Raw genomic sequence first — 16,960 nt, 5'->3', positions numbered from 1 at the left:
TATGATGGTGCCCCCGAACTCCAGCCGGGGTGACAGACCAAAATCCTGTCTCAAAAAACAAAACAAACAAGAAAAACAGAAAATAACAAGCTTTAGCAAGGATGTGGAGAAACTATAACCCTTGTGCACTGTTGGTAGGAATGAAAAGTGGTGCAACTACTATGTTCCTCAGAAAATTATCAATAGAATGAGCCAGCAATTCCACTTCTGGGGATACAGCCAAAAGAACTGAAAGCAGAGTCTCAGATATTTGCACACCCATGTTCATAGCAGCATTATACGTAATAGACAAGAGATGGAAGCAAACCAAGTATCCCTTGATAGGTGAATAGACGAACAAAATGTGGTATATCCATAAAATGGCACACTATTCAGCCTGCAAAATGAAGGAAATCATGTCACATGTTATAACACACATGAACCTTAAGGACATGATGCCAAATGAAATAAGCAAGTGATAAAGGGCTAATGCTGTGTGATTCTACTTATGAGGTACTTAGAATAGTTTAATTCATAGAGACTGAAAGTCGAATGGTAGCTGCCAGGGCCTGGGGGTAAAGGAGAAAAGGGAGTTGTGGTTTAGTGAGTATAGAGTCTCAGATTTGTAAGATTAAAAAGTTCTGGAGATCTGTTTCATAATAATATGAATAATCGTAACATTACTGAACTATATGATAAATGTTATTTGTGTTTGTTTTTTTAGAACCACAATTTTTAAAAAACTGTTCACCAGTACCCAGTAGCAGGGGAATGACCAAATAAACAGAGGACATCGACAGCACAGAACACTCCACAGCACAGAGAATGAGGGCCATCTCTACTGCTGGTGCCCGGGACCTCTACGAGGTACAGAATGGCAAACCAGTGTGCTGCCTCTGGTGTGAGATGGGGGAGAAAAATATTTCCTGGGTCAGCTTGTTCAGGTCCTCGATCCCTTGTCCAAACTCTTTAAGTCAAGTGTATTTTAGAATTCAAAGGTTCCAACATGAGAAATACTGTACACATGCCACATAGGATCTTACATCCCATGGGATCTGGGTCGGTGCCTCCTCTTCAATACTTTAATATGCCCCCCAAAAAAGTATAAAGACTCGTACTAGGATAAAAAATATAATTAGCCTCAAAAATATTCTTGAGTTTTGGGTGGGTTCTGTGGTTTAATGAATTTACACCAAACATTTTTTTAAGACGTTTGGCTGGTCCAAAGGTAGTTGAGTTATCTCAGTTGGTTGTTCATAGTCAGTAACAGATCAAACTCCTTATTCTTCTCTGTCCCCTCTTCTCACTACCGCACTTGACTAGTCTAAAAAATAATAATACATAAAAATAGACTGGGTGCGGTGGCTCATGCCTATAATCCCAGCACTTTGGGAGGCCAAGGTGGGTGGACCACTTGACGTCAGGAGTTTGAGACCAGCCTGGCCAACATGGTGAAACCCTGTCTCTATCAAAAAATACAAAAATTAGCCGAGTGTGGTGGCACGCACCTGTACTCACAGCTACTCAGGAAGCTGAGGTGGGAGAATCACTTGAACTTGAACTTGAACAAGAATCATTTGAAAAAAAAAAAATTTTTTTTTTCTTTTGGAAACGGAGTCTCACTCTGTCGCTCAAGCTGGACTGTAGTAGCACCATCTTGGCTTGGCTCGCTGCAGCCTTGACCTCCAGGTTCAAGCAATCCTCTCACCTCAGCCTCCCAAGTAGTGGGGACTACAGGTGTGCGCCACCATGCCCAGCTAATTTTTGTATTTTTTGTAGAGATAGGGTTTTGCCATGTTGCCTAGGCTAATCTCAAACACCAGGACTGAACTGATCTGCCCACCTCAGCCCCCACAAAGTGCTGGGTTTATAGGTTTGAGGCACCCTGCCCAGCCCAAAAAGTTCTTTGGTCTTTGTTTGTTCATGAGAGATGGATCCTTGCTATGGTTGTCCAGGCTGCAGTGCAGTGACATGATCCCAATACTCATCAGCATGGGAGTTTCGACCTGGTCCATTTCCATCCTGGGCCAGTTCAGCCCACTTTAGGCAACACTGCTCCAGGAAGGTCACCATACTGACGCCAAATTTAGTGTGGATACCCTATTGGCATGGCACACTGCAGCCCAGAACTCCTGGGCTCAAGCAATCCTCTGGCCTACTCTCCCAAGTAGCTGGGACTATAGGTTTGAGCCACCACATCCTGCTCAAAAAACTTTTAACTGTGAGAATGGATGCTGAATGTTATCACATGCCTGCTCACCATGTCTGCAGATACACTATATAGACATGTGTGTAGATATGTTGGGTTGCCATGAATTGATGAATGCCATGATTCCCTGGCATGTAACTAGTAAGATTCCCCAGCATTAAACCAAATTTTTTTTTTTTTTTTGAGACAAGGTCTCGCTGGGTCACCCAGGTTGGAGTGCAGTGGCACACTCACAATCATGGCTCACTATAGCCTCGACCTCCCCAGGTTTAAGCAATCCTCCCATCTCAGCTTCCCCAGAAGCTGAGACTACAGGCGTGCCTGGCTAATTTATGTTTTGTTTGGTTTGGTTTCTTTCTTTCTTTTTTTGAGACGGAGTCTCACTCTGTCGCCCAGGCTGGTGTGCAGTGGTGCGATCTCAGCTCACTGCAACTTCCGCCTCCCAGGTTCAAGTGTTACTTCTGCCTCAGCCTCCCAAGTAGCTGGGATTACAGGTATGTGCCACGACACCTGGCTAGTTTTTGTATTTTTTTTTTTTTTGACCTCTGAGCTTTTTATTGGCCTCCTGCTCCCCAAAGGATATCCTGCTTCTGGTGGCTTAATGTCTCTCAGAACTTTGGTGTCGTTGGTCTCAAACACCACTTTGCTATCCACTATCAGAAGGGTGGTGGTCTTTTGGATGGTTTGCATGGAGTTTCTGCTGTCCAAGGCATCACCAAGATTGAAGTCCTCACCATCTTCCAGCAGGCAGTGGTAGGTGGCGATCTCAGCCTCCAGCTTGACCTTAATGTTCACCAGGGCCTCGTACTCCTGGGCCTGGCGCTGTCCCTCTGCTGGGGTCTGTGCCACCTCTGACTCCAGGTGCAGCAGGATCCTGCTGAGCTGCTCCATCTGCAGGGCATAGCAGGCCTCCACCTCCCTCAGGCTGTTCTCCAAGCTGGCCTTCAGATTTCTCATAGAGTCCAGGTCCATCTCCAAGGACTGGATGTACGTCTCGGCTCCGTGATTGTCACCTCAGCAGCTCCAACCTCAGTGGACTGCGTGGTGACCACTGTGGTGCTCTCCTTAATCTGCTGAGACCAGTACTTGTCCAGCTCCTCTCATTTCTTCCAAGCCAGCTCGTCATATTAAGCCTGGATGTCTGCCATGATCTTGGCGAGGTCCTGAGATTTGGGGGCATCTACCTCCACAGTCAACCCAGAACTGGCAATCTGGGTTTGTAGGCCTTTTACTTCCTCTTCATGGTTCTTCATGAAGAGCAGCTCCTCCTTGAGAGCCTCGATCCCTGTCTCCAGCTGCAGCTGACGGACATTGGTGTCATCAATGACCTTGTGAAGCCCATGTATGTCACTCTCCACAGACTAGTGCATGGCCAACTCTGTCTCATACTTGACTCTAAAGTCATCAGCAGCAAGACGGGCATTGTCAATCTACAGAATGATATGGGTGTTGTCCACAGTATTTGCAAAGATCTGAGCCCTCAATGGTCTTGAAGTAATGCCTCCAGTCTCTGACCTGGGTCCCTTCTTCTCCAAGTGCTCCTGGATTTTGCTCTCCAGCTTCCGGTTCTTGGTCTCCAGGCTCCTCGCTCTGTCCAGGTAGGAGGCCAGGTGTCATTCAGGCTTTGTATGGTCGCCTTCTCATTATGGATGCCTCCCATTCCTGCCAGATCCCCAGCCATCCCTGAAGCCAGGCCCCTAGACCCCATGCTGCCCTGGAAGCTGGTGGAGTGGGACATGAAGATCCAGAAACCAGAGCCCTTGGTGCCTGCATAGACGCTGGTCATACTGCTGACCGGCCAGGCACCATAGCTGGGAGCCTGAGACAGAGCCCAGGGACCGGTGGTTGGTGGAGAAAGTGGAGCGAGTGGTGAAGCTCATGCTATCCGGGGAGGAGAGCGAGAGGACAGGACTCAGGCTTTGCCAACAACCTAATTTTTTGTATTTTTAGTAGGGATGGGGTTTCGCCATGTTGGCCGGGCTGGTCTCCAACTCTGGACCTCAGGTGATCCACCCGCCTCAGCCTCCCAAAGTGCTGGGATTACAGGTGTGAGCCACCATGCCCAGCCTTGTTTGTTTCTTTTTTATTGAGCCAGAATCTCACTCTCTCATCCAGTCTGGAGTGCAGTGGTGCGATCTCAACTCACTGCAACCTCCACCTCCCGGGCTCAAGCGATTCTCAAGCCTCACCCTCCTGGGTAGCTAGAATTAAAGGTGTGCACCACTATGCCCAGTTAATTTTTGTATTTTTAGTAGAGATGGGGTTTTGCCATGTTGGCCACACTGGTGTCTAACTCCTGGCCTCAAGTGATCTGCTGGCCTTGGGCTCCCATTGTGCTGGGATTACATGCGTGAGCTACCGTGACCAGCCCTAATTTTTGTATTTTTTGTAAACATGGAGTTTCGTCACATTGCCCAGGTTGGTCTCGAACTCTTGGGCTCAAGCAATCTGCCCACCTTGGCCTCCCAAAACGCTGGGATTATAGGTGTCAGCCATTGTGCTCAGCATTTTTTTTTTTTTTTTTAAGAGAAAAGAGGTCTCTGACTTTGTCATCCAAGCTGGAGTGTAGTGGTGTGATCATGGCTCACTGCAGCCTCAACCTCTAAAGCTCAAGCTGTCCTCCCTCCTCAGCCTCTCAAGTAGCTGGGACTACAGGCCATGCCATCATGCCCGGCTAATTAAAAAAATTTTTTTTTTCTTTTTCTGAAACTGCTCTGAAAAAATTTAAATGGCATTGGAGTCTTTTTGTAAAAGGCACACCTACCCTGGGAAACATCTGGGCTTTGTGTTTTGTGGGGAATACAACTTTCTCTCTCTTTTGGGGATAAAGTGCTATTAATTTTTTTAAAAAATCATCAACTGTATCCAAACTTCTCAAGTAACAGATATTGAGTTCAGCAAAGCAGTCTTTTATAATTCACAGATGGTATGAAAACTAAGAGAGGGACGACGTGACCTGTGGAGGTTGTATATAAAGGATAGAGCCCTTGGGCCCTTCAGACTATAAGGGTCCAGGAGGGGAGGAGAAACCACCTCAGAAGCATATAAGGTTAAAGCATACAAGGTGGGTGTAGGGTCAGGGGAGCCAAAATAAGTGTGCAATGAAAAGTTATTAACAAAAGTCAAAAAAAGAAGATGCAGTCTGGCCATCCAATTCCTAAACCATATACAGAGCACATAGAAAGAGCAGAGGAGGCTTCCTGCAGCAGGGCAGTACAGCTCTCTGCCCTTCAGGAAAACTGAGATTCCTCCACCTAGGAAACAGCGAGGGTCAATTAGGGAAAGCTCTCCAGAAGAGGAAGAATTTCAGGCAGGCCAAAGAAGAAAAAATTCCACAGGACAGAAAAGGCAGAGAAGAGGCCGGGCACGGTGGCTCACGTCTGTAATCCGAACACTTTGGGAGGCCAAGGCAGGCGGATCACCTGAAGTCAGGAGTTGGAGACCAGCCTGGCCAACATGATGAAATCCCGTCTCTACTAAAAATACAAAAATTAGCCGGGTTTGATGGAGCATGTCTGTAATCCCAGCTACTCAGGAGGCTGAGGCAGGAGAATCACTTGAACCCGGGAGGTGGAGGTTGCAGTGAGCTGAGATAGCCCCACTGCACTACAGCCTGGGGGACAGGGTGAGACTCCATCGCAAAACAAACAAACAAACAAAAAGGCAGGGTGTGGTGTGGCTCACACCTGTAATCCCAGCACACTGGGAAGCACAGGAGGGCAAATTGCAAGGTCAGGAGTTCCAGATCAGCCCGGCCAACATGGTGAAACCCTGTCTCTACTAAAAATACAAAACATTAACTGGGCGTGTTGGTGCACGCCTGTAGTCCCAGCTACTTGAGAGGCTGAGGCAGGAGAACTGTTTGAACCCAGGAGGCAGAGGCTGCAGGGAGCCGAGATTGCACCATTGCACTCCAGCCTGGGTGACAGAGTAAGACTTCGTCTCAAAAAAAAAAAAAAGCAATTTCTGTTATTTTTAAAATAATTCAGACAATGCAGTAAACAGAAGAGAGTCAGCCTCCCTCTCCCTTTGCCCTTTGCTCAATTCCCAGAGTACAGCAAGATCCTTCCAGATCTTCACAGTGGGATCATCTTCCACCAGGTCCTGAGGTTTTTCACTACCTATCAGTAGACAAACCACACTGCCCAGTTTGCAAGTAGCTCCATTGAATAACACAGAACAGAACAGCTCTGTCCTGCACCATGTCTCAGCACCGGGTACATCATCCCACGGGAACGACAGCTACATAGACACCTGGTGTACAACTGCAGGACCCTAAACTATGGGCCAGCCCACCCCCAAATGCCCTTCTCTCTACCCTTGCCCATATCAAATATTACAAGCCTCTTACACATCTTTACCAGTCATACTGGGAAAAAAATAGTCCTTTATCATTTTAACATTTCACAAATAACTAAAACAAATAATAAACATGCTAACACTTGGGAATGGTCTATTTCTTTTTTTTCTGAAAATGACAGTGTAGGCACTGCCTTTCCCTAACTTATCAAAAACCTTATGTGACTTTCCATGTCCTCCAGGAGCAATTTCTAGCCCTTTCCAAAGCCCCCCTTGGGTAAACCTCTTATGAGAGGTGTCCTGCTCTCCAGGATGACTACAATGCATCACTAACAACCCCCCAATCCCTCTACTCCATTGGGAAGGGAAACAGGCTGGAATGCAGTGGCGCAATCTCGGCTCACTGCAACCTCCACCTCCTGGTTCAAGCAATTCTCCTGTTTCAGCCTCCTGAGTAGCTGGGATTACAGGTATGTGCTACCACGCCCAGCTAATTTTGTATTTTTAGTAGAGACGGGGTTTTGTCATGTTGGTCAGGCTGGTCTCCAACTCCTGACCTCAGGTGATCCGCCCTCCTCCGCCTCTCAAAGTGCTGGAATTACAGGAGTGAGCCACCGAGCCTGGCTTCTTTCTCAGCTCACTGCAACCTCCACCTCCTGGGTTCAAGCGATTCTCTTGCCTCAGCCTCCCAAGTAGCTGGGATTACAGGCATGTGCCACCACGCCCCGCTAGTTTTTGTATTTTTAGTAGAGAAGGGGTTTTACTGTGTTGGCCAGGCTGGTCTCCAACTCCTAATCTCAGGTGATCCACCCCCGCTTGGCCTCCCAGAGAGCTAGGATTACAAGCGTGAGCCACCACACCCGGCCTCTTTTTTGTTTTTTTGAAACAGGGTCTTGCTCTGTCGCCCAGGCTGGAGTGCAGTGGCACAATCTCGGCTCACTGCAACCTCCGCATCCCGTGTTCAAGCGATTCTCCTGCCTCAGCCTCCCAAGTAGCTGTGATTATAGGCGCCCACCACCACACCTAGCTAATTTTTGTTTTTTGGTTTCTTTTTTTTTTTTAGTAGAGACAGGGTTTCACCATGTTGGTCAGGCTAGTCTCAAACTCCTGGCCTCAAGTGATCCACCTGCCTCGGCCTCCCAAAGTGCTGGGATTACAGGTGTGAGTCACCGTGCCTGGCCTCTAGTTGCCACTCTCCTGCTCCCCTTCCCAATGGAAGTGGAGGGATGCAGGGAGTGTTAGTGATGCATTATAATCATCCCAGAGAGCAGGACACCTCTCATAAGAGGTTTACCCAAGGGGGGTTGTGGAAAGGGCTAGAAATTGCTCCTGGAGGACATGGAAAGCCACATAAGGTTTGTGATAAGTTAGGGAAAGGCAGTGCCTACACCGTCATTTTCAGAAAGAGTGGTATGGCACTAAATCAAGAAGGGCTGAGAGGGTGAGCCCAGGGGATCCCATAGGCTCTGCAGCCTCTGGCCATCCTCTCCTGTACAGGTCCTAAGCCCCCTGCAGGGGGCCCTCAGCTCCCCCACCCTACCCACTGTCCTGTATGTTATCTTAAACTTTATTAAAGGCCTCAGTTGAATTTCCCTGGTGAACTGAAAGAACTCTGCTGCTCCTCGGCACATCTGCACCAAGCCACCACTGGGTCACATTCTCCAAAACTCCTTCTGGAGACAGAAGGCACTTAAACCATACATATTTTGCTTGATAGTTCCTAATTAAAAAAAGACAGAAAGAGGGAGAGACAGAACTACAACCAAGCCTTGAAGACAAAATGATCGAACAGAATCAGAGCTAGAATGGAACACCTCAGGCTTGGAGTCCCATGACAACCTTGCTGGGGACCATGAGTGGCCCTCAGTTCTTCTCAGGCTCATGCCACCTATGTGAAATAAGTGTGGTGACACCCACCTCCTCAAGTGCAGAGCAGTGCAGACAATGGGGCAAATGGTGTACTGATCTGCTATTTGTGCACATAAATTTATTCATTTAAGCCATGGGTATTGCTTGAATATGTGAAAACCACGTTAGGCGCTAGGGATAAGAGACAGATTCCCGCCCAGTGGAAAAGACAGATAAGCCAGTGGTTCCTCACACTGTGCCAAGTGCTGGGATGGGGTCACGAAGGAGGCCATAAGAAATCCCTGAGGGGCCACAGAGCTCACTGGAAGGGCCAGAGGCTAACACCTGAGGGATGAGAGATGTGAGCCAGAAGGTGATACATACACAGCAATAATTACCAGGGAGGGGAGGAATGGGAAGGGAGGGGAGGGGAAGGGAGGGGAGGAGAGAAAGGAGGAAAGAAAAGAGAAAAGAGAGAAAAGGAAAAGGAAGGGAAGGGAAGGCAAAGCCCAAGAGACAGGATCGCTGAATGAAAAATGAACTCTAAGACCCCCTTCTGTCTCTCATACTTTTGACTAAGTCATAACCACAAGGAGTAGGGGAGGCTCTGAGGTGAGCAGAAGACCAACCGCAGTCACCGCCAGTACCTTTATTAGCAGAGCCAGGATTATCTTTGTTATTCTTCTTACAAACAGTTCTAGTGAACTCACCTGAAGTAATCACAGGACGCAGCCAGCAGGATGCGATGGGCCTCGATGTGTCTGCCCTCCACCACCAGCACAACATCGAAGAGGATCCCGCTGTCCCGGAGAGCCAGCAGCCCTCGGAGCAGAGACTGGGAGTGCTGGGCGCTGCGGTAGGTGTTGTTCACGCAGTGTGGGTGGGAGGGCTGCGCAGGCAACTTGCAGAGCTGGGTGAACTCCTGCTCCTCTGCCATCCTGACAGCCGCAAGATCCCTTACCACTTCAGCCTGTCAGCTGGCAAAACAGAGGGGACAGGGGGTAAGCAGGCAAGCATCAGCCCTACCACACACAGACTGGCCACCTCTGTTGCTCCCCTTGCTCCTGTGCCTCCCTCAGGCTCACCTGTTTTCCCTCTTTTCCCAAATCCATAATTCCTTCTCCCCTCCCACCTCTAGTCCAACTTCCTGATGGCCTTCTTCCTGATGATCTGGGTGCCATCATGCCCAAGACTCTTCATCGCATTTTATCTTCTTCAGCATCAAAGTCAAACAGAAGGGTTTTGGGAAACAGACTGACCTGGGTTGGAGCCCCACTCCACGGGGACTTACAACATGACCAACCTGAGCCTCAAGTTCCCCAATTGTAAAGAGATAAAAGCACCCACCCCATTGGGGTATTCTAAAATTGGTAAAACAATGAACATGAAACATAAGCATACACCAGGTTCTCAAAAGCTCTTCCTCCCTCCCATTGAATGAACAAAATTGGGTTCTTCCTCAGTAATGGATGTGTAAAAATGGCAAGACCGGAGTTGTGGTCAGGAGACACAGAGCCAGGAGTCTGGGAGGTGGGTGCCAAGGGGGTGGCATTTCCAGGGCCTACTTTCTTTTACTGAGATTCTGAGAGTCAAGCACAGTAACTGTGATTGAACCTGATGCATTTAAATTCATCTGCATTGCCTTTTAAATTAAAGGTTACCTTCTAACAATTGAGTCAGTATGCTCAAAAACCGCAAAATGATTTGAATAGGAGCCTCTAAAACCTAACCAGTAAAACGTACCTACTGCAAATGCACTTTTACCATGGACCAACCAAAAGTGGCTGTGGCTAGCCAGGTGCTCGGGTCAGGGAGTGGTCAGTCCTACACTGCGAGGCATGGCCAAGCTGCAGGCTCTGTAGGCACAGCACAGTCAGCTACAAGATGTGAATATCTGTCTTCTCCATCTCACTTCATCCTACTTTCCTCTCCCCAAAATATGTTTATTCTCCAATTACCTCCAGTCATGCCTTACTTAATGTTGGGGATACATTCTGAGACACGCACCACTGGAGGCAATTTCCTCATTGTGTGAACATCACAGGGTACACCTACACAAACCTAGATGGTAGAGACTACTACACATCTAGGCCATAAGGTACAGCCAATTGCTCCTAGGCTACATACTTGTACAGCATGTTTTTCCTCTCCTCTCATACCACAACAAACCCAGGAGACTTCTGTGACCAAATGTGTGAGGGTTTTCCCCATTAACAAGCAAGCAAGCAATTCTGCCACAGATACCATCTGGGTGTCCTCTAATTCAGCAGTCCCCAATCTTTTTGGCACTAGGGACCAGTTTGGTGGAAGACAATTTTTCCACGGGGTTGGGGAATGGTTTCGAGATGAAACTGTTCTACCTCAGATTATCAGGCATTAGTTAGATTCTCATATGGAGCACACGGTCTGGATCCCTCACATGCACGGTTCACAATAGGGTTTGTGCTCCCACGAGAATCTGATGCCACCTCTGATCTGACAGGAGATGGAGCTCAGGTGGTAATGCTGGATCCCCCTCCACTCACCTCCTGCTGTGCCACCTGGTTCCTAATCAGCTACAAACTGATACAGGTCTGAGGCCTGAGGTTGGGGACCCGTGTTCTAATTCTAATTCAACTCTAACACTATCTACCTAGAGACAGTGTCTAATCCCACAGGTTGAGGGCTCAGTCTCCCAGCTTGTTTCACCTGTGCTTCTGACCAATAGGCTATAAATTGGGGTTCCCAAGACCCCCTTCTTGGGTTTAATTAATTTGTTACAGCAACTCACAGAACTCAGGAAAATACTCATGTCTACTGGTTTGTTATAAAGGGTTGCAAAGGATACAGATGAAGAGATGCATGGGGCCAGGCATGTGGGAAGTGGTGCAGAGCCTCCAGGCCCTCTCCAGGAACATCACGCTTTAGGAGCCTCCATGTATTCAACTATCCCAGAGTTTTCCAAACCCAGTCATTTTGAATTTTTATGGAAGCTTCATTATGTTAGCATGACTGATTAAATCACTGGCCATGGGTGATGAACTTAATCTTCAGCCCATCTCCCCTCTCCGGAGGTTGAGAGGTGAGGCTTAAAGTCCCAACCCTCTTATCCTGCCTTGGCCTTTCCTATGACCAGCCTCCATCCTGAAGCTACCTAGGGGATGCTGGCCAGCATACAAAAAGGCATCACTCTGGAAAGTCCAAAGATTTTATAAGTTGTATGCCAAGAAATGAGACAAGACCAAATATATATTTCACAATATCACAGTACTGAATACCATAGGCAACTGTAACACAATGGTGAGTATTTGTGTATCTAAACATAGACAAGGTACAGTAAAAATATGGGACCACCATCCTTCATGTGGTCTGGTCTGTCACTGACTGAAACGTCACTGTGTGGCACATGACTATATATCTTTAAAAGAAAAAATGAAAAATAGATGCTAATATAAAACTTGCCAAAAAGAAGAGGTCTCTCTCTTCACTACTGAGGCTTAGGGTGACCCCCCCCACCCCACCCCCTGGATACTCTACTGCTTCCCATCAAACATACTCAGTTATCTGTACCTGCCCCTCAGTCTGCCTGCAGGACCTGGGACCTCTACCCAGCCACCCACCCATTCCTTTCCCCCTCCCTGGGCTGGCTCGTCTTTCTCACCAAGGCCCCAGAGATGGCCAGAACCAAGGTGTATCCCCCATGACCACCTCTCACTTAGGATTCTCTTGCCTGGAAACTCTGCCCTATGATAATTCTCCCTTTTCTGACCTCTCCCTTTCATCCCACACACCCTGCTCAATCCCACCCTTCTTTCCCAAGGGTTCACATTCCCAGTTTCACCTACAGCTCAGTGCTTATTCTAGCTAGTAGCCCTACAACTTGTCTAATTTTCTTATTGGTATAGGTACCATTTCCATGTTCAAAACCTCACTGTCTTAAAGATATTTTTCCTTTCTGACCCGTGTGCCCTATGAACCCACTAGTTCTGATTCCTTCACCTCTCCTCCATCTCAGACAGCCACCCTCTACTCCTCCAGGGCCACCACTCTGGGTCAGACCACAGCAATGATGCCCCAACCAGTTTCCCTACCTCTTGCCTCATCCTCCCCAGGCTGCTCTCCTTCAAGCCTTACCTACTCAGCCCCATTAGTAGTCCTTTGTCCAAAGGAATACCTGTTATCCTCTGAACACCTTTAGTCACCCATCTAGGCCATTCTGTCTCTCATAGTCCCATATTGGTCAAGGTCTAGCTCTATTACTTCTCCCTCTATCATTGTGCAAAGAACATGACAAATATGCCCCACCACTCAAACCTGCCTTTTTTTTTTTTAGACGGAGTCTCGCTCTGTCGTCCAGGCTAGAGTGTAGTAGTGTGATCTCGGCTCACTGCAACCTCTGCCTCTCAGGTTCAAGTGATTCTCCTGCCTCAGCCTCCCCAGTAGCTGAGATTACAGGCATGCGCCACCACGCCCAGCTAATTTTTAGCAGAGTGGTTTCACCATGTTGGTCAGGCTGGTCTCACATTCCTGACCTCAGGTGATCCATCCGCTTTTGGCCTCCCAAAGGGCTGAGATTACAGGTGTGAGCCACCACGCCCAGCCCAAACCTGCCTATTTACCCACCACAAGGAGATTCCGGCTTCTTAAGGGGTGAGGCTTTATCTCACAAACATCTCAAAAGCCCCCATGGCTGGCTGCACTACTTGCTAATGACAGACTTTGGACACTTGTCTCATATATCCACGCCTCAGCTTCCTCATCACCACCATGACCACCACAGAGTCAAGAGGGCCTCCTTCTCTGAGGGTGACCTCCACAACTGACTACCCCAACAGACATCAAGCCCCTAGGTGGATCCTCACCTTCTATGAGCACAGTAGCGCCTCTGCTCTCTTGGGAAGGGATAAATGGCAGCTACTCCCTAAACACCTACTGCAAGAACAAGTACCGTAAAATAGAAAGACATCTTCCATGGGCAGGCAAAGCACATTTACCAAGTACAATTTAAGAAACGTAGCTAGGGGCTAAGGGGGATGTGCCAAAAAATGAATCAATTCTCTGCTGTGAAGGAGCACAGCACAGAGTGCAACATTTAAAATCACATCTATACGGTTTTAAATCACCAAAACGTCTACCCTCAGGAGAACAGATGTCATGGCACAGTGATTTGACAGAACGTTAGGCAACAGTCAAAATATGTAAAGTGGCCAGGCGCGGTGGCTCACGCCTGTAATCTCAGCACTTTGGGAGGCTGAGGTGGGCGGATCACAAGGTCAGGAGTTCAAGACTAGCCTGGTTAACATAGTGAAACCCCATCTCTACTAAAAATACAAAAAATTAGCCGGGCATGGTGGCAGGCACCTGTAATCCCAATTACTAGGGAGGCTGAGGCAGGAGAATCACGCCACTGCACTCCAACCTGCGTGACAGTGTGAGACTCCGTCTTAAAAACAAAAAACAAACAACAACAAAAAAAACCAATGTGCAAAGTAGGCTGGACACAGTGGCTCCTACCTGCAATCCCAGCACTTTGGGAGGCCAAGGTGGGAGGATCACCTGAGGTCAAGAGTTCAAGACCAGCCTGGCCAACACGGTGAAACCCCATCTCTACAAAAAATACAAAAATTAGCGGAGTGTGGTGGCACGCACCTGTTATCCCAGCTACTCGAAAGGCTGAGGAAAGGGGAAGCTGAGGCAGGAGAATCGATTGAACCCAGGAGGCAGAGGTTGCAGTGAGCCAAGATTGCGACATTGCACTCTAGCCTGGGCGACAGCGAGACTTTGTCTCAAAAAAAAAAAAAAAGTGCAAAGTAGGCTGGGCATGGTGGCTCATGCCTGTAATCCCAGTGCCTTGGGAGGTCCAGGTAGGTGGAGTTCAAGACCACCCTGGGCAATATAGCACGACCTTTTCTCTACAAAAAATTTAAAAACTAACAAGCCATAGTGGCGTACACCTGTAGTCCTGGCTATCTGGGGTGAGACAGCTTGAGGTTCACTGCAGCCTCAAGCTCCCAGGTTCAAGTGGTCCTCCCATCTCAGCTTCCTCAGTAGCTGGAACAACAGGAGCTCACCACTACGCCCGGCTAATTTTTCAAATTTTCTTTGTAGAGAAGGGGTTTCACTACATGGTGTAGGCTGGAGCGCAGTGGTAGGGGCTTGGCTCACTGCAGCCTTCATCTCCTGGGTTCAAGCGATTCTCCTACCTCAGCCTCCCGAGTAGCTGGGATTACAGGCGCGCGCCACCACACCCAGCTAATTTTTGTATTTTTAGTAGAGACGGGGTTTCACCATGTTGGCCAGGCTGGACTCTTTAACTCCTGACCTCAAGTTTTCCACCCACCCGGGCCTCCCAAAGTGCTGGGATTACAGGCAGGAGCCACCACGCCCGCCCCCGGGCCCCATTTTCATTTGACACATGGCTACTCTAGCCTGAAGCTCTTCGCCAGTCTCATATCCCCAATTCTAGTCATCACAAGCCAAGTTCCCTCTGTTTTGTGCTGTTCGAAGTTTTAGTGGGGAGCAGAAAGGAAGCTTAATGTGCCACACAGGTACAAACTGAAGGATATAAGATGAATTTTTATGAAGTGATGGATGGCAGAGTCAAAATCATTTTAGAGGAACTTTCAATTCGTTACCATTTTACTGAGTAGGTATCCTCAGTCCTCTGTAGGGCCCCCGAACGAGCAGTATCCCCTCAAAGAAACTCAATCCTTGGCAGCATGAAGCAAGGTCGGCCACAAAGGCAAAGGGGGCGGCTGGGGTAGAGAGGGAGTGGGTCCTGATTCCCAGCGGGGGAGCATTCCAAAGGGTGCGCTCTGGACGAACCTCCCAGGGAGCCGACTTGGAGGCACTCGGCGCACCCAGGCCCGACCCCGCGGAGGGCCGGAGCGAGGGCGCCCAGGGAGGAGCCCAGGCGGAAGGTGGCGGTGCCCCGCTACCCGCCCCAGATCCACTCGGCTCTGCCCGCAGCGGATCTAAAATGGTCAGAACTGGCAGCCGACGCTTCGCGCTCTGGTGATTTTGCACTGACAGCGCGATCTCCGGCTCCTCTCAGGAAACCCGGCGAGCTGGCGGGGCTGGGCTCCTACGGCTGCAGTCCCCGGGCCCGACTGAGGGAACTGAGGCTCGTCAGGCCGGCCCCAAGTCGCCCGCCTGTTGCAAGGCCGCCCGCTCCAGCGCAGAGGGTCGCGGCCAGGAAGGCCGCCCTCGGACCCGCCGCAAGCAACAGGGCCCGCCCGCAGCCGCGCTGAGGAGGCCTCGCACCCTGGCCCCCGGCCGAGCGCCAGATCCCGGCCTCTACGCGCCCCGGGATCCCGCCGGCCGCGTCCCCGCCACGTCAGGCCGCGGGCTCTCCTCAGGTCGCCGCCCCCGCGCCCCCGGCCCGCGCCCGCCCCCGCGCCCCTCGGATTCCGCGCCGCTAGCTTGCCCCCGGCCCAGCGATGCCTGCTTGCCGCCAGCCCCCCGCGTTCGCCGCCGCCCGACCCGCCCGGCCCACGCCTCGCAGCTGACCTGGTGCCGCCGCCAGCCGAGGCCGCGCTCGCAGCAGGAGGGAGGCGGGAGGCGGGAGGCGGGAGGCGAAGGCGGGGCGAGCGGCGCCGGCGGGGCGGGGCCCTCGGCCGTCACGTGGGCGCGCCGCGCAGGCGCCGGGCGGGCTGGACTCGGGCCCCGGGGTGCCTGGCCGGGCTGGGTGGCAGCGCGGGGCGCCCTTGTGGCGGGGAGATGGGGGGCGGCTACCCTCCGGCGTTCTGCGGAGGACAGCAGCGACCTGGGCCAAGGCTCAGTGAGTCCCCGCACTAGCGCGGCACCTGGCACTTGGCGGGGCCGAACCAACGAATGAGTGAATTTGCCGAGGGTCGCGCCTTCTGAACCCACTGACTCTTTCCTTGCCTCGGTCCTGCCCTCATTCCTCGAATCACTCCCTCCTGCCCTTCCTCACTATCTCCCTCCCAGCTCATATCCTCCCTGCCCTTTCCTCATTCGCTTCTTCACTCTCATTCTTCCCTCCCTCTCGTTACTTCCCTCCCTGTCTTAAACGCCATTCGCATCCTCCCTCACTCATTCAGTCCCTCCCTCTCCCCCCCGCATCCCCTCCCTCTGTCATTCCCTTTCCCTCCCTCCTTCACTCTTGTTCTCCCCTCCCTCTCTCATTCCTTCCTTCCTTGTCTCACTTCCCCCCCTTTTCCTCCCTCCCTCTCTACCCCCTCCCATTGCCTCCCTCCCTCTTTGATTCCCTTGTTTCCCCCTCCCCTCCTTTACTCGTTCCCTTCGTCACGCACTCATTCCCTCCCTCCCGCGCCTGCTCCTTCCCGGCTCCCTCCGCGGTCGGTGCCGCTGAAGGTAGCGCGCCCCCTGCGGGATATCGGGGAGAATCGCCGAACACCGCCAGGATGGACAGGTGCTAGTTTGTGTGCCCGTTCCTTTACTGAGATTTTGCAGTAAATCTAATTCCCAATCTTAAAGCCTGGTCCCAGAGGTCCGTGCGCGGCTCTTGGCATTCATTTTTCTCCACCTCACTTCCAAGCGGATCCTATCCTCCAAGGCATATCCGTAACGGCTGCGCCCAAAGCTTAGAGCCACAGAGCCTCCTGATGGGATAAGATTGGTGTGTCCCGCACTGTGGTTTTGAGACGGACTGTGAAGGGTGGA

General features: G+C 50.4%; 1 protein-coding gene across 2 annotated transcripts in view; it reads right to left on the bottom strand.

Annotated features, from left to right (window-relative positions):
• Positions 1-15,944, bottom strand: part of KLHL22 (kelch like family member 22) — a 53,290-nt gene extending 37,346 nt beyond the window's left edge. The window contains exons 1-2 of one of the 2 annotated variants that reach the window (XM_033232861.1): positions 15,824-15,944; positions 9,046-9,312 (exon numbers count right to left, since the gene is read on the bottom strand). In XM_033232861.1, coding sequence (XP_033088752.1) covers positions 9,046-9,272 — 227 coding nt within the window. In that variant the 5' untranslated portion in view covers positions 9,273-9,312; positions 15,824-15,944. Of the gene's footprint in view, positions 1-9,045; positions 9,313-15,761 lie in introns of both variants that reach the window. The other variant, XM_033232862.1, reaches the window with a different exon arrangement.
• Positions 15,945-16,960: the final 1,016 nt, after the last annotated feature.

Source organism: Trachypithecus francoisi, unplaced genomic scaffold, assembly GCF_009764315.1.
Source record: "Trachypithecus francoisi isolate TF-2019V2 unplaced genomic scaffold, Tfra_2.0 Lachesis_group14, whole genome shotgun sequence".
In the NCBI taxonomy this organism is placed as follows: Eukaryota; Metazoa; Chordata; class Mammalia; order Primates; family Cercopithecidae; genus Trachypithecus; species Trachypithecus francoisi.
The sequence above is the reverse complement of the archived record's forward strand: the minus strand, read 5'-3'. Positions and strand labels throughout refer to the sequence as shown.